Here is an 18735-nt window from a genome sequence, read left to right on the forward strand (position 1 = left end):
ATGCGAAGGAACTGAGTCAAATCTTACACGTGTTTATGCCCAAGTTTTATAGGTTACACGACCAGAATTACACATATTCATGCTCAGGCTCACACATCAACACGATTGCATATTCGGATTTACAAGTTTACATGTCTGGATTTTTGAACACGATTACCCTCCATACAGAAGCTGTGTCGGTATGCAAAACAGTATTCAAACTCATACCGGTTTTGAAATAATACTATATCATTTTCTCTTCTACGGATTGTTAAAGTCGTGCTGATATCTCATTGAACACGGTCCAAAGAGTTCAGAACCTTACATCAAATGAATATATAAACAGATAATTGAGGGGTACCAGGCAGGTATGAATAAGAAACCCGGTACGGGATGACGATTAACACAGACTGAAATAGCATCGTGATAATTGAACAATGTCCATTGATACTACTTTCATAGGTTCAGTATTATTTAAAAGCATAACAGCAAAGCTTTTTTATATGCATAATGCACGTAAATAGTGTGCAATACATATGGTCAAGATATTGTAACTTTTCGAAGCCCCACCTTTAAAAAAAGAGTAAGTGAACTTTTATTTTTGCAGTATATTTTTTCTTCACAATCAAATTTAGCTTAAAACCAAAAGCCTCGCTACCGATTATAAATGCATTTGATTTGCTTACCAACATATCTCTAGGATAAAGGATATCAAAATACAATTTTGATACAGCATTCATATTGTGATCTTTATACATGTAATTAAAAGTTTTTAGTCAAACAAAACACAATTAACTAGCATGTACTTTTATTTTTAAGAAATTATAATTTCTGCCATAAACTGCATTTTAGAAAAAAATAATTTCTAACTATTGAAATTTCATATATTTTCGAGATCTTTATAGTGAGCTTTCCTCCTAAAAAAAAATACCACGACCATCGCGTCCTCTTTATTAGTGCCATTTTATCTATAAGTGACATAATCACAATGGATTTTTTGATGAATTATTTGTTTACATATACCCTATATGAATGTTTTAACATAATGATAACCTGGCACGTTTTATGGTCCTTTCATTTCCAGAACACTCATCGTGTTATTGGTTTCAGGATGTAGTTGCTATGTCATACTTGTAAAATACATCTCTATAGGCAAACATTCATCATAGAATATTAATAATTCTATATATAAAAAGAAGTTCTGATTATCTGAAAATAGAGTTTGTTATTAATAACAATTAGTGTACAAGGTGATGTTACCTTTTGTATAATTTGTACATCCGGTTGAGAAATCACATCTGTTCTCATCACAGTCGCACTGATTTTGACATTCCATACCGTAATAGGGATACGTACATTTTTCTCGACAGTTTTCACCAACGTACCCAGTGATGCATCCTGCTTGAGCTGTGAAAACAATTCATTTCAATGTTGTAAATTGTTGCTTATAAATATTTTAGCTAAAACAAATTAATAATTTGACATCATCAGTTGTTACCTGTTGTAATAGCGATACATCCGGTAGATACGTCACATAAGTCCATATCACAGTCACATTAACCTTGACATTCCGCATCGTAATAAGGATAGGAACATTTTCCCCTACAGTTTGTACCAAAGTATCCTGGGCTACATGATGTATGTACTGAAAAGTAATAATGATCCAACTCAAACTTGTCAGGAATTAAGTAAATAAGAGTAAATCTAAGTAGAAGAAATGGAACGAATTGCTCACCTGTTGTGACAACAAGACATCCGGTAGAAACGTCACACAGGCTTTCGTCACAATCACATCGTTCCTGACAGTCTTTCCCTAAATATGGATAAGAACATTTTGCACGACAGTCTTTTCCAAAGAATCCGGGGCTACAATTTTCCTGAGCTGCTGAAATACATGGAAAATGCAATAAAAAAAAATGATGATGATGATGATGGTAATGATAATTATAATACATGTAATATTAATCATAAGTTGATATGCTTTACATGTGGTTTTGAGTAATAGCATCAAACATGTGTACCTTTGATAACATTTTTTTTTGCTACATTAAGGTTTCTCCACCTTTGACGTTTTTATAGTTTTATCCGTGTAATTTTTGTATAGATTTAAGGACGTTGTTTACTCAGGGTTTGAGTTCTCAAATTCGGATTGTCAAAAAGTTCAATTTTATGAGTAAAATTTGTTTTAAATACAAAATGCATTTATTAAATGAATTATTATTGACATAACAATCGATAATTATATTAAATTATGGAATTAGGCTCTGACAAAGTTTGACTTTTAGCAAAACAGAGGAAATTCGGACTAAATTTTTCAAATTTTGTTTTCCACTAAAATATTTTTGGTAGTTCTATAATATTTAAAGTTAAGATTTTATTTGTTAGTCAACATAATTTTGCATATTTTCTGTTGGTTTTATCTTGCTTTTTCGTTTAGATAATTGTATGGCACACACTACAAACATATTGAAAAATGCTTAAAAATGATAAAAGACACCATATCTCAAAATTTTGATCATTGACCTCATATAAATTTTATGCCAGCAGAGAAAGGTCAATATACTTAGTTTAATACTATAAATGCTTTAGCATTATCATCATTCGGTTTTTTGTTATATTGAATCAAAAATGGGTAGTAATTTGAAAACTGATAGAGGAAATTCGGACTAGAATATCTATAAAAAATGTGAATAAAAACGTAATGCTTTGTATCTATTTAAAGTCACTGCCATTCATAAACTGTATTTCATTTTTTAAAGAGTTAAGCAATTTGTATTATTTTCACAATTAAGAAAATCTCAATCATAGTGTAAAATTTTTATGGATTTTTCTTAAATTTTCAAAAAATATTCAATGGCCATTAACTCAAAAAGTAGGTCATTGACCTACGTTTTTGAAAGTAAAGAACAACACTACCATGTAAGGTCAATAACACACAATAGTTGGTTTTTCATTATCATCAGTGGAATTTTTTTTCATTCTGAGTAAACGTCATCCTTAAAGATTAATATGCAAACATTCAAATTGAAATTAAATTTTGGTATACTGCAAATATATTGTTCATGCTGAAGGAGCTTATACAGGTACACTATCAGGGCAATTGAAGCAACAACTGCTCTCAAATTAAACATCACATTTTTTTTTACTGATTTCGATATAATAAAGCAATTTTTTTTAAAGAAATTAATCGCAATTCTTTATTTTATGTATTTTATTTTAAAATATGTTTTAAGGCAATTTAAACTTGCCAGTATGAATGCTATCACATTTACAGTACATTTTGATACATTTTTTTTAACCGTGAATAAGTACAGTTTAGCAAATAAAACGTCTTTAACATTTGAAATAATGGTTTAAACTCACTGGCAATTGGTACATTTGTCATTTATAATATATCGTATCGAAATCTTCAAAGGAATGGTTACCGTGCCTGGTAAAGTGTTTTGAATTGTAGATTCTATCAAGTTTGCCTATGTAAGGTTTTATTAATTTTTCATTGAATTCAGCGATTTCAACTCAAATTATTCTTCTATAAATTGCTAAACATTAGTGTCATTTCATTTCACATAGCTTAAAATGTGTTAAACACAAGTATAAATCAATAAATTGGCAAAACCATGCATCACATAAAACTAATGTTATGACCAATAACAGTAAAATAATCCTGAATGCTCTCGATAACGTCATGCGACAATCGAAAGACCTTAAATGTTTTTTAATCAATCAAAATGTTTACCTGTGGTACGAATAATACATCCCATAGAAATATCACACAAGTCTTTGTAACAGTTACAATATCCTTGACAGCGCACTCCGTATGTAGGATACGGACACGGTGTTGAACAGTTCCACCCAACGTAGCCTGCCATACATTCTAAATAAAATTGTAAATATAAAGATTTTATATAGATTACCATGTTCTCGCGTCCATTAGGATTTAAAAATCGATAATACAATGTTCGTTATCCTTGTTATTGTAAATATGATTATTGTTAGTTTACTAAATGGTGAAATCATTTTGTAGAAACAATGACAGAAAAGAACGCACGTTCACATTGTTGAGTTGTCGAATTCAAGCTAAAGCCCGGGCAGCAACCTTTGTACGTACTGCAATTCAAAATATAAAAATTTTGGCTTTTTTTTTTGCTTATTAGAGTATATATATATTAAAAAAAAATATTGGTTTATTCCACGGCAACTTTTAATTGCGTTATAATCATGCATATAAGATAAGTTAAAGCTAAATGGAAACGTTGCTTTTTACGTTCATTTGTTTTGTTCGAATTCAAAGAATAGTTTACCATTAGTGTATGAAATCTTCTATTACGGAGCTAATTTTTAGAAATTTTAAATTAAAAAAATTGAAAGCACACACACAAAGAAATGAACAATCACTCGTTGTCTATAACCTCAACGAGTGCTTAATTTCCCTCTTCCTTCCTTCTACAAAATTGATGTTTTTATTTGCTTTCTAAATGTAATACAGTACCTATTTTGAACATAGGAAATGTTTAAACATCATGTTAATGGTGCCTCCATTCCAATAATTTGAAATTTTAATTAAAGAATTTAAAATAAATATGAACATTCCATTTTGCACCTCTTTGGTTATCAAAATTGACATTTTCTTTCATAATACACTGATAATAAATTAAACAATGCGGTCGCAAAAGTCACATTTGAATAACAGACGTATAGTTTTTAATTTTACCAATCAAGATGACTTTTTTCAGATAATTTTGTTACATGTAACAGCTATTGAGTTCTCATTTTTACATTTATCCTAAATACTATTTTAATGTAAGGGAAATTATCAATACAGATAGATGTTTTAATGATTCAGAGGCAGGTTTTGAAATAAAATATAATGATATTTATTCTGTTTCAATTTATGTGAACCTACTCACAAACTGTTTATTAAAGTTCCAAAAAAACAACAACCAGACACCAACCTTAAACAACCTAAGAACTCAAATCAACAGTATGTTTTTTTTCCGAAAGAAAAACTGTCTTGGCATTATATCTTATGTCTCTGTTATAATTTTTTTGCCAATCATTGATCAAGAAATGTTTGCATGTCTTAATTTTATTTCCGGTTTATTAGATAGGATCAAGAAAAGTGAATGAAAGATGTATGTTTAGTTTTTCTTGATAAAAAAAAGTAATCAGTAAAACCGTCTGAAAAAGCATGAAAATAATTTTGTTGAAAAATAAAAGTTAACCTTCTTAGTCAATGTAGTAGAACAATCAAAACTTTCTTGCATTGTAATTTAGTTCAAACAATTATAATGATTACTTATTTATCTAACTAATAACTCGATCTTACCCTGGGCACAAGTCTCCAGTGGTGTACCTAGATATGATTATGAATATAAGCATTCGCAGCAACCGTTGAAACATCGTGTCAAAGTGTTTTCGGCATTCAAACATCAAGTCAAAGTGAACTGTATGTTTGTAAATAAAAAAATCAGATATCTACATATCCGGAATACTTAACCTTTTGACTATTATAATGATTCACTTACGTACTTGTATAAAAAGTTCGTTGCTAATTGTGAACACATTGAAAGCGATGGTTTTTCAAAGTTAACTTTTTATTTTTTGAGACATGATAATTTTTCATAGCAAAAAAAAAATGTGCACACTAACTGTCCGTCAGCAGATGAATTATAATGAACGCCTGAAAAAGTCCGCAGAGGTTAATCATTGAAATATTACTTATCAACACGTAACTCACATAAACTATAATGTAAATATTGACACAAGTACAGCCTGAACCCGTACCATTCAACCTGGAGGGCTGGCATAATTCAGTCAGTAAGTTGACAATTAGTCTAATTGTGAATTGACTGTATTGGCTCAAAGTAACAGATTGCTGTATGATATTTGATCCTAATTACGATGTCTAAACAGAAGTAAATAAACACAAATAGTGAACCAGAAATCAGTTTTCACTTCATAAAAACTGTAAGAATGCGAAGCATTCCTATATGATCTTAATTTTCTTAAGTAGTTTAACAATACCTGTTCATGTACTTTCGAGATTAGAAGAAAAGACATGACAAATGTCTGGATTACAAAAGACTGTGTGATAGTTATAATCAATTAATGTAGCATCGGCTTGGCAATATAGTTTTAAGATGTAGAAAAATGTAGAAAAATGAAATATGTGAAATTAATGAAGTTGTTTTTGGCTAACAAAGAAAAAAAAGCTGGATCCTTATAATACAATGCATCTGTTTCTTATTAAAGATTTATAAACTACTTAAATATATTTTTTAAAAACACTCCCTACAAACATACATTTAAGTGATTGTATGCTGACAGAAGATTACTGTTACTGACTGACAAAATAAACTATTAAAACCTCCATAATTTAAAACACAACAACTTACATACTCACAGTTATTATTGGAATTATACAAAAATACATAGATATCATTCAGAGCAAAATTTTTAAGCAATAGAACAGGACTGTTTGTATAAAAGAATTATGAAACGCAGCTTTAAAAAAAATTAAATCAAGGTGCAGACACTTCCATAATCCGGATGCTGTGCAAATACATCTACTTATAATAGTGTCGTTATTCAAAGCTTTACATGAAGCAGTTGAATAACAGACTGTGAACGTGTTGATTCTTATCAGAAGTAAACTTGTTTCCTTGCTATTACATTAAACCACATCATTAAACATTAAACCATTAAAATAGAAAACTTCATACTTGGAATTGTGAATAAAAACGTATTAAAATGATAAGAAAAATAATCGATATAAATACAAACTTTATGTTATTGGTGTCAGGGTGAATTTGCAATGCAATTCTACTTATAGTGAGCTTATTTGTCGAACATTATTGACGTACATGTAATAATTGTTAGAAGTTTGAAAAAGAAATATTTAGTTTAACAAATAATAAGTAAAATTGTTAAGCGTTTATGTACGTTTCCTTCACTGATAAACGGCTGATGGCTACTGAAAGTTTAATCATGATAATGCCAATAAATGTATACTTATAAATATATATTAGTCGGCCTCTAATGGATGTTTACTTACGTTCACATTGTTGTGAATTCGAGTTCCAAAAGAAACGTTGGCAACAACCTTTAAAAAAGTATGTTAAGCAACAAAGCCAAATTTATCTTTTAAAAAAATCTTATAGCCTGCTCATGTTTTTAATTTTATATATTTGTTTTTCAATTTTTGTCAAATCATGATTGCATATCTTTTCTTTATTTCCGGTTTTATACAAGGGGAAATGGGACTTACATATAGTGAGTGAACTTATCGCATATAAATGTATGACTGTATGTTTTTATTAAAATTTGTGAAAATTGATCTGTTTAGTTAGTCGTTTGATTAAAGAGAAATGTATACTCAAAAAATTAATTGTTTACATATTGTACAAGTGAAATTTTAGATGAGTCTTAACAACCTGTAAACCGATACATTTTAGGTGGTGATTTATGCGTACAACCTGCCGTATGATCAAATTCTGTACATTTCTTCTGGTTTCAGTTGTCATATTTGAAAGATAAATCATCTTTTTTAGTAACCGTGCCATTTTGGACTTAATATCATTTATTTTGCATTATCATGGTCAACAGTTTGTCAAACAGAAAGAAGCAAACAAATATTTTTCTGTATTGAAATGTTGCTTGAATAGTTATTATAAATAGTTATTAATCATTTTTCTAGCTAATAAGTCATTCCTACTTTTCGCATCCAGATGCCATGGTGTAAACTCCAATATTTTCAAATCATTCAACATTTTGGTTAAATTCAGCGGATCGAACGATTGGAATAAATTATTTGACATTTGCGAGGGTTGTCCCGAAAATAGCGTAGACAAGTGGCGTTATTTAGTAAATCGAAATCACAGGAAGATGAAACTTGTGCCACAAAGGGTTTAAGAAGTGTTCAGTCAAGTTATGTTTTATAATCAAAAATTGTTTAAGATTAAATAAGTGAAATAAATAAATGTTAAATCATCATTTTGACTTGCAGCGCAATGTCAAAAACGAAATCAACATGAAATGAAAAATGCGAGGAAAAGTTTAAAGTCTTTTCGAATGAAAAATTTGAAATAAAAATACATTTATATTTGTTAATAACTCTATTATTTACTCAAAAAATGTTTTGACTATAATTTTTATTGCGCATTTTGTAACAAGTAGAAGTGTTAACTTGTTGTAAAATGACGACGTCGGCATTTAAGGCGGCGCTGCGGTAACTGATAAAATTTTGTAAAGACCTTGAAACAAATCCAAAGCGGCCATTGAAGAAAATAAAATTAACAAAATGGCTTAGAATTGCATTTGGTGAATAAGTAGTCCTACAACATTGAAAATATTCGGACGAGTCTGATGACAATAAGTGAAAAAAGTAAAACCGACCGTTAAAATGCTGAACAAAATATTTCAGTAGGACGAATGCGCCGCCTTACAAAACTTGTTGTTACTAATTATTCATTCTCTCAAGAAATTAACAAAGTACTGATTTGAATTTTTCAGTATTGTATGCCAAAGAGCAATTGAAAAAATCGTGGAAGTCTAATGAAATTGCACTGAACAGATTTTAAGTTATGTGTTCTGCCTACGCTATTTTTGGAAAACCCTCGTATATAGGTAGCAACTTTTGTAGAAAAATGCGTAGAACAGAAACTATTTTTTCATTGAAAAGATTCAATGATCAATAAACGTCCTCGTAAAACCATTTTTTACGAATGAAGTCAATGGGTCATTGATGGCGTACAAATTATAATTAATGATTAAGGTTAATAATGGCATTACTCTGTAATTTTATCATCGGAGTATTTTGTCGGATACTTTTTTAAAAATGGTTATGTCTAATACATGTCTCATACAAATAGATAATACCATACCATATATCACTACCAATCGTTAGTAAAGATATTTTATCATGTGTTTTTTCTTTTGAGACTACAACTGTATCAAAAAACAAATAATGTACTAAATTGTCCATCGTTCTTACCCTTCGCATCAGAATGCAGTTGTGTAAAGAGAGAAAACAGTGAATAGACACATTAGCAGCATGAGTTGTATCATTGTGTTTTGTTTGGCAGTGACTGTGCTTTATGTTGGTATTAAATGAAAAGAACGAATATACATACCTGATGTTGTTAAAGCTTTTGACTGTAATGCATTAGCAATAAGGAAACCTTAAATCTGAAACCCTCCCTTTCTAAGTTTAAATTTCTCACTTATTTACAAAAAGCAATACATTGTATTTCATTTTTTGCGTAAAAATTTACAACTGTTATATTGATTTACGTACGTATGTACCAAGAGAGTGATATATTGTACTACTGTTTAAGAAATCTGACTGTGTTTTGTATTATATAATGGTGTGTCTGGTGACTGGTAGATAAGAATCAGCTTTTAACACAACGTCTCGTTTTCAGTAATATCCCAGTACTAATAATATTTAACAACCATTAAGACACATATAAAACATGTAATATGCACTAAATGAATCAGTGTCACGTATAATTTGAAGAAATAGGTTTCGAAAGGATACATATTTTGTAAATGGTAGAATTGTGTTGTTCAGTTAACAGTAAACCAATATTTAGTCACCTTTGAGTCGAAAGAATGAGATATTTAAAACCTGAGATGGCCCATATTTCTGCGTCAACCATGTAGCAGTCAATCCGTTGCATTATGTTTGTTATTCAATTAAATGATGCAATTTATTACAAAAGAAAACTAAGACAGAATCTTATTCTTTTCTACTGAAATCAAAACGTATAAATGTTTGAAAGTGTTATACATACGGATTTTTAGTGAAAAAAAATTCAAAAAAACTGGGAGTCCTTATTTTTTAAACCAACATAACTTCTATAACAAATCAATGACAAATTAGTATTTGTTGTTTACATGCATCTAAGCTCTTTCAGGATCATTGACCCTTGGGTAAAAACAAATTCTTATATATAAATTACACATGAAAAGGTCAATTGATTTTCTTATTACATGTGACGCGTCATTTAAAACGACCTGTCAAGCATAATAATTGTATTATGTTGGATAGTAGAATTTCCTCCTGTTTCCCTCCGGCAAAATGGCTATAAAACAGCCCCCCCCCCCATTCCTGGAAAAATATGTTCGTCGCATGACATTCATGACAATATTTCGCAATATCTGAGATGACATTAATTACTCACATTTAAAGGTAATAAATAGTTTAGCTCCTCTCAACAAACTACTTGTAATTCCCTAATTTGAGTAAAGAGACAAGCTATGAATGATTATTTTATAACGTAGATACTTCCAATGATTCTCCAGAGCAGATGTAAAATGGCCCAGACAAGATTGCACAAACAGACGGACAGACGACTTGTTCTGTTGATTTTCAAAAAGTTCAATTAGAATTCTAGAGACACATTTGATTTACAAATTAAGAACATATATTAGAACATGAATGCGGAATATGCCATATCTTAATGATTACAAAAAACTGAGACCAAAATCAGCTTGCAATGATTTTATATGATTTTGTTTTCGTACTTTTAAATAGAGAACGGAAACATGGTTTTGATTGCTAACAAGACATTTTACAGCTAAAAATTTAGTACCATTTGATGCACAATACAGTTATCAAAAGATTCCTGTCAAAGATTGTCAAATAAACTTATAAAAATTATCAAAAAATTATCAAAATAATATCTGACGCCACTGTTAATTTTGAATGGCTCAGAGACACTGCCATTAAAACAGATCTGTCTTCTTATATCCGTGTGGAAGGTTTCAACAAAGATATGTTTTTGGCTAGCAATATTTAGAAGGATATCAAAATGCCCTTATCTGCTGACCATGTCCAGATCAAATACATTCAGTTGTTATATGATGTCATGGAAGATATGCATTTCTTCTGAAATTGTCAAAGGAAGAAAATCATACCTACCATTGACGTTTCTAAGCGGTAGCAACTCTGTGATTCTGAGTATAGACACATAGCTAGCTTCTGCAGTCTGAGCAAGATAATTTGAACAAATGCTAGGTCGAGGATGCTCGTGTGGGGTGTGCTTCTGTAGCTGTTGTAGTCGCTTCTCTTTCCTTTGCTCGTGAAGAAAATAATGATCTTTAAATTCTCCATTTCCTGCGACTTGTTTCTTTGCATTGACAAAGGATATCATGCATATACCTTGCACTGTTTCAAACGGTGCAAATGGCAGGTCGCCGATACCTTTGCTTCTTCTACTATTGGTTCTGCATTAAGCTCCTCCATCGTTGGTAGGGACTAATTGTATTCAGCGCGTCGGCGAGCCCGCACGCCCATCTCATCTCTGTTATTCCAAGTAAAATCTTCCCGTAGTAAAACACTCAAATGACGTCATTTTTTTTAAATTTTAAAGCATTATCGCTTACATTCATGTCAAGAAATTTCGATCCCGATAGTAATTACCTTGTAAATAGTTTTGATTTCGCGGTAGAGCTTTTATAAATCGCAGATTTATTCTTTAGTGGCACACACCAAAGTTCTTCGCATTTCATTTTTAATTCATGATTTAACAATGGATAGTATCTATTTTGCTATAACCTTGAACGGATTGAGCTTTTGCTTTTTTTTCTTTGGACATCAGCTAACATTTTTTTAAAATCTTTAATATGACATTGATACTGGAGTCAAGTCTACTTTTATAAAACTAATATTGGCATCAAATGCCAACAGAAACATAAATAACATAAACACAAATGTTTTTGATGTCTCTGATGCCAAACAAGGTATTGGTGTTTTACAAACATATACTGCCCGTATTCATTAATACAACTTAGAATATATAATCGTCTAGAAAGTGAACTTATTTAGTCAATAGCCAATCTTTCCAAGTCAAGGGTTTCTGATCCGTGAGAAGCGATGCGGATCAGAAACCCTTGACTTGGGAAGATGTCAATTGCCCAACTGGCCTAAACATCGGGGTATTGGGTCGTCAAGTATGTAAATTTACATTTATAACTAACTGATTTAATCGCAAGATTTGTCCATAATGCCTTTAGTGTGAATGATATCAAATATATGTTTACACATGGCTAATTGTCGCCTGAGCAATAATATCGTAAGGTTAATGACAAGAAGGCCCATGGCTTGTACAGATATTTTCTATATTATAATAATAATAATTAGTACAGATATTTTCTATATTATAATAATAATAATTTTCTCCCGCACCTATTCCCGATATATTGTTATTTATCAAGTGAGAACTTCTTGCCAATATTTAAACTAGATGCTGTCATTAGACAGTAAAACCTGCACCAAGGGTTTGCCCCTAAATAACACTGTTTTGTACCAGTTTGATTAAAAATGAAAGCCACATGCAAACTCCGGTAATACATTTAAAAATGATAATTTTCATAACTGACGGATGAGATCCCTTCTAATATGATAATACACATGAGCAGCACTTTATGTGCAATTTGGGGTTGAACTGTTTGCAGTGAATTTCAGTTAATCAATAATCTTAACATTTCATGTCATTGAAAGTATAACGGTCTATATAATTATTACAAACAAAATTAAAAATTAAATTATGCCCCCTCCCCGTGGCGGTTGCCGGTTTTAGATTTGCTTCTGTGTGCCTACATGTACTTCATCGTGTGCACAGATTTAGAGAAGGGGTGGGAGTGAGGGTCCAGACCCCCCCCCCCCCTGAAAATTCATTTATTATAATTCTAAACCAAAAGTACACCTTGGACCCCAATGCTCTAACAGACATGTAAACGCTCTAACCCATTGCGTTTCAATGTAAGGTAACACTATTTGGGGGGTAAATATTTAATTAATATTTAACATACTTTATTGTTTATCTCAATAAGAAGTATACACCACAATATGCAGGTATCCTGCACCACCTTAAAGCTGTTATTTACCTGTTATTAAGCAACAGAGAGTAAAGAATTTTACACAACTGGTGCTAGTAAGTAGAAGATAGAATGACCAAACATCAATGCCGTCTTTGTTAATTCAAATCAACCCTTTCTTCAATTACCATTTCTCTATGATAGTTGAAGATTACCAACAATTCCTACAGATGTTAGATTCTTTATATTTATGCATGTCCGGACTTTACATATCCGTGTTCGACGATACACGGTTCTACAATGTTTAAAAATAGTCGAAGTGTTTCAATATTTATTGAATAATTCATATCAATTATGAAACGTTCTTCAGTAAGAATGTACATGATGTTGTGCTACAATTTGAACCTTTGAAGCCATATTCACCTTTGAACTCTACCAACAGCTTTTAACACTTCACTGGTAGGAAATCTAATTTAAAGCTTGCATAGTTCAAAATATACGGTGAAAAGACGGACAGGTATATTTAAAATAAGTCCTCTGTATCTTCAATTTAGGAAATATTAACATTAGAAAATAAAATATAAATATAATCAAGCGGAACGATGGTAGTCAGATATAGAAAATGATATGAGGCATTGAGAATTGTTTCAAGAAAAAAAAGTTTGTTTTACTTATCATATATATATATATATATATATATATATATATATATATATATATATATATATATATATATATATATATATAAACTTTCATTGTCAAGTCACTCAAGATACTTGATGATTTTGATGCAGGCAGTGTCGCATTCTCCAACCCAAAGGTTTTCCTCTGTATCCAAGCTCAAAACAAACGGATCCTGCAAACCACACGTGATATACCGGACGAACTTTCCGTTTCTGTCGGTTACATGAACACAGTTATTATCTCGATCTGCGATCAGAATACGACAGCTACTGTCAGTTGCAATACCGTGAGGATAGAACTCTTTAAAGCTGCGCGATAGACACCCGGTGTAACGGAAGCGATATTCTCCGGATTTTTTCATCACTATCACTGCGCATGCGTTCCAGTCAGAAACACAGATGTCGCCATTTCCGTTTTCACAGATATACATGCTGTTCCGGCTTATTGAAAATAATGGTTTCCTAATATCGTCGAATTGAAATTGTTGTTTCAATTTACCATCGGCAAACACACCCACTTTGCTTTCTGTATAATCATTCCGTCTCATGCAGACCATTAAATCTCCGTCTGAATTAAAGCAGAGACCATAGGGTATCCAGCAGGATACATCGACGAACTTCTCGATCTTAGTCTTCTTTACTAAATAAATGCATGCATCCTCTTTGTGAGAAAATGCTATATTGCCATCACTATTCATCGCAATATCTTTCTGACTGGTTCCAGATGCGGCATTGAAGGAATTTAACGCATTACCCGATCTGTCAAGCTGTTTAATCTTTTCGTCATCTCCATAAATCCAAACCTTTTCCTTAGACTCGCAGCAGATTCCTTTTAATTTTGTACAGTGCGTTAAAAGAACTGCAAGAAGAGTTGGCTCTTCCATCATCGTTAGTGTTGAAACCATCGTAACATCGCCCGTTTTACTTATGGTAAAACCTGGAAGAGTGGAGTGTACAGATGACTGGAGAGACACAACTTGTTTAATGATTTCTTCTTTTTTCACGTCTGGCAATATCAGTTTTGGTGGACTTATGTCTTTCATAGATGGTACAAGCCGTAACTCTTCTACGATTGATTTGTACTCAAGCATTTTAAAGGAGTTTTCTTCATTCAAGATATGTTCGTTTCGTTCAATGCAGTCTTTTATTACTTGATATGAATGCTGCACTTTGTCTTTATCGTTTTGTAAAATTTGAAGATCTTCTTTCACCATATCAGTCAGCTCGTGTTCAATTGTTTCTATTGCTTTAGTGAGGATTTGGTACAACTCTTGTCCTCGTTTTTTTAACAAAATCTTTTCTTGATTACTGTGCTCGGTGTACTTCTTAATTTTATTCTCCCGGTCTTTGACAATCATTGAATACTCTTTTTCAAAATGATGCAATTCTATCAAATCTTCCATGATTATGTTCCGGGTTTTTTCCCAGAAATCCGCCAATTTCACTGCCCCATGTCGATTGTGATTCCCCGTCATGATCAGGCACTGCGAACATATTGGGACGTTGCAGTCCTGACAGTAAAGCTTTCGAGATTCTCCAGGATGGTCCTGGCATTCCGGTGCCTGTGGTTTCGATTGGACAGACTCTGAGGTGTATGAAAGAATTTCATGCTTCAAAGATTTGTTTTTGTCTAGATGGGTCGGTAAACACTGCCCGCAAAGGTTAACATGACAACTGCCGCATAGAAAGACGACGACCTCCGTGCACAAGCTGCATCGAACGGCGTCTTGTGCTGTGTTCGTGGCCATATATTTCAATCTTTTTGGAATATTTGAGATTAAGTCTGTCAATGGAACTTACGTTAAGTTGTAAAAATCCATAATACTATCTGAAGCAGAGAGAAGCAACCAAAAATAAAACGAAAAACGTCACAATTTCAAGACAGTTCGAGGCTTATTTCCATAATTATGCAATATCAACTTCAGATATTACCGACTCTCGTTAATGACACTCCGACTTATCGTGTATCCTGTTTTTTCATAGATTCAGCAATAAATCAAGTTCGAAAGTACTTCCTTGTGTGTAATGTTTCCGTTGATAATATGAAATAAATTAGAACATAAACCGAAGAAGAATTTTATTATTGTTCTTCTTATTAAAAAGAAAATTAATTTCCTTACTTGCATAGTACTTTTATTGATAATAAACCATCCCTAATGAATACTGAAATGTAGACGTCAGCTTTCAACACCACAGTCTAAAGTCTTCTACAAGGGACCGAAACACCATTCATTGCATAGTATCTCTGCATCCGTATCTACAAATTCCCGGTTTTATCTTCCTATCTATGCCTTTAAAATTTTAAAATATTAATGTGTACAAATTAATATTTTCCACTCGAGCTGTTCATGTAAATAAGTCCTTATAGTTTTTGTTTTCTGATTTTCATTAAATGAATAAATACAAAACAAGAGAGAGAGAGAGAGAGAGAGAGAGAGAGAGAGAGAGAGAGAGAGACAGACAGACAGACAGACAGACAGACAGACAAGGTGAGAAAGAGAGAGAGAAAGCTTGTTTTTCTGAAAATTTATGATGACTTTGCATATGACTAAGAGCTTGAATACATATTTTTCAGGATGTAGAAAATGTGCCCTTGAAATATTTCAAGTGTCATGATTAGAAAGTTCGATAGTTCTCCATTTGTGATTATTTTATATCCATGAGTATGTTACTTATTGAACAGATATGTAACATCGGAGGGGGGGGGGGGCTTCTCGCAGGAGGGAATAGGTATAGGCTCATCTAACGGGATAGAATTTTCTATGATTTGCCAGTTCATTTTTGATTATTTTTTTTTTATTTTTTGCTTGTCAATGCTACTTGTCTGTTGAAACCCAATTTTATACAAGATATTGGTATATCTACAACGATAAATCATTGAAAACAATCGTAATTATCGTTGATCGCCAAAACACTTGCTGTCCGTCTGTGGTCAGGAGGCGCGTAAGGTTTCGCTTGCCGCACTGTCTTTCCGGTAGAGCTCAGCAAGATTCCAGAAATTGCAATTGCTATTTCAATTAAACGTGGTTTGATGAAAATGGACTGTTATTTAAATGAGATCAATAATGATGTACTTTGTCAAAACGGAATGAACAGTTCAATAATTTTAAATTTTGCTATAACTCGTTATAAGTGACGTATATATAAGTGTGAACGTCCCTGATATCATCAACAAACAGTTTAATTTGTCATGGGACGTTTATAAGTCCCTGAATTGTCAATTTAAAATTTAAGTTAATTATAAAAAGAAATAAAATTTGTTATATTATGAACTGAATATATTTGTTATCTAAAGCTTTACATCACATATTAGTTCACTATAATTACATTGTTTTTCACACTTTTCTCCGTTTATTATTTACAATTAGATTTACGCATTAATTTTCATCATTCCTGTTATTTTCATGATAGTTTATTATTACTTAATTTTTACCTCTAAAAAAATATATATAAAAATAGATATCTTGTTTATACAAAGACTTGATTCTTGAGCGCCATTACTCTTTAAACTTTTTACTAACGATCTCGGCCTCGAAAAGATTTCTTTTATTAATTATACATATTTTCACACATATTATACACACAATATACAAATCTGCGGGGAAACATAAGATTGGTGGCGTGTCATCTGTAACAGCACAAACTACACTCAGGTGCCAAAAGTATGTCATTTTTTTTCGTTTCGATATATATTTCATTAAAAAACAACATTTTTCAAAGAATCGTTAAAAGGTAACACATGAACCGATTTATAAAAGAGTTGGATTGATAAATTTATAATTTCTCTAGATTTTTTGACATTATATTTAAATATTTTTCAAACCTCCAGTTGCTGAGATTTGATATTCACAATCCAAAGGAAGATTTTTCGACTTGCATATTGCAATAGATATATAGTAGAGTTCTTTAAAAATATCTTTGTGTGGTGTTTGAAATATCAAATTTTACAAAAGAGTTGACAAAAAACTGTTTCAATACATGTCAAAAAATGCAAATTAAATCTATTTTAATCAATATAAATTTCTTCCAAAATCTGACAAAAAGTACCAACAGAAACCAGTTTTAAAATAGATGTTGTTTTCAATGAAATATATAGGGAAAAAGAAGAAATTGACATACTTTTGGCACGCGAGTGTAACACCCAAGATTAAGGCACTCATTCCCTTCATAATCGGTCAGTAGGGAATAAAAAAAGATCAAACAGTTTTTCAATAGCATTTTTAAAACATTTTAAAAGAATTTAGTATTTGCAAATCTAGTGACTGTACAACAATAGATAGAACTGTGTTCGCAACCTCCCCCCCTCCCCACCCCAAAAGAAAACAAAAACACACACAAAAAAACCCACGACGGTACTCTTAACTCTCCCGCTTGAGTTTACAAAAAATTAGTATTGTTTAGTCTGGTATTATAAATGCACAAAGTATTATTTTAAAATCGGAAAAAGTATCATTCAAATAAAAGTCGATGGTCTACAGAAAGGAAAATCAAACTCGATTGTTATTGATATTGATGTAATGGGAAGATACACATTTTGATTTTCACACACTTCATTATCTAATTATTTCTAAAAATATATTGAATGAAACTGTTTCCTTATGACACTTGTTATCTGCTGAGGAAATGAGAATGGACAAAGGTTATGCGAATATTGATACTTGTTATATCGCCAAAAAATTATGCATTGATTTGAAAATTCACACCACAGGGCTTAATTAGAAGATAATGAAAGTGTTCTTCCTTTTATGTTATGCATATAATTTTGATGAATGAGATACCGGAAACTGTAGACATCATATACCTCTCCTCTCTCTTTTCTCAATCAAATTGTACTTTTGAACTATTAATGTTGCCGGTTTTATTTATCTTTTAAACATCAGAATTTTACCAACAGGCTTAGGTAGATTTGATTTGCAAATTTAGTTTTTTTTCTAGTTTAATTGTTTTTGTGAGAATTTATTGTGTTAGTGTTAAATTTATGAAATCAACACATATTATCTTCATATCGTTATTATATACGTTCATTATACATGTATGTTCAATCTAATTTTCTTCTCAAAAGACATTAAGACATATTTCTGTGGTTTTTTTTAAAATGTATATAGTCATTCTTTAACACAAAAGATGATTTGAAAAAATGAAGAATGATACAATTATATGTTTTTACATTTATATAATTCGTGTACAAAAAATAACAATTCATAATATATATACATATATTTTATTTTAAAAGATTATCAGCATGCAAGAA

General features: G+C 31.4%; 2 protein-coding genes across 2 annotated transcripts; both read right to left on the reverse strand.

Annotated features, from left to right (window-relative positions):
* Positions 1-240: 240 nt before the first annotated feature.
* On the reverse strand, positions 241-5525 carry LOC128185147 (multiple epidermal growth factor-like domains protein 10). Its single transcript, XM_052854820.1, has 5 exons — positions 5306-5525; positions 4028-4086; positions 3716-3853; positions 1240-1386; positions 241-299 (listed from the first exon to the last, which is right to left on the reverse strand). Exons 1-5 carry the CDS (start codon positions 5407-5409, stop codon positions 241-243), a joined length of 507 nt encoding a protein of 168 aa, XP_052710780.1. The 5' UTR covers positions 5410-5525.
* An 8033-nt stretch (positions 5526-13558) lies between these two features.
* Positions 13559-15796, reverse strand: LOC128183370 (E3 ubiquitin-protein ligase TRIM71-like). The gene has a single exon (XM_052852360.1). It carries the CDS (start codon positions 15230-15232, stop codon positions 13565-13567), a length of 1668 nt encoding a protein of 555 aa, XP_052708320.1. The 5' UTR covers positions 15233-15796; the 3' UTR covers positions 13559-13564.
* Between the last annotated feature and the right edge of the window lie 2939 nt (positions 15797-18735).

The sequence above is a fragment of the Crassostrea angulata genome, chromosome 5, assembly GCF_025612915.1.
Source record: "Crassostrea angulata isolate pt1a10 chromosome 5, ASM2561291v2, whole genome shotgun sequence".
NCBI classification, from domain to species: Eukaryota; Metazoa; Mollusca; class Bivalvia; order Ostreida; family Ostreidae; genus Magallana; species Magallana angulata.

What these genes read in the sequence shown, in the direction of transcription:
- LOC128183370 (XM_052852360.1), bottom strand. Translation starts at nt 15,232, where the DNA reads ATGGCCACGAACACAGCACAAGACGCCGTTCGATGCAGCTTGTGCACG.
- LOC128185147 (XM_052854820.1), bottom strand. Translation starts at nt 5,409, where the DNA reads ATGTTTGAATGCCGAAAACACTTTGACACGATGTTTCAACGGTTGCTG. An exon ending in GACAACTCAACAATGTGAAC is followed by an intron (nt 3,854 to 4,027) that starts GTGCGTTCTTTT and finishes AATTTTATTTAG; the next exon opens with AATGTATGGCAGGCTACGTT. An exon ending in ATGTACAAATTATACAAAAG is followed by an intron (nt 300 to 1,239) that starts GTAACATCACCT and finishes ATTTGATGTAAG; the next exon opens with GTTCTGAACTCTTTGGACCG.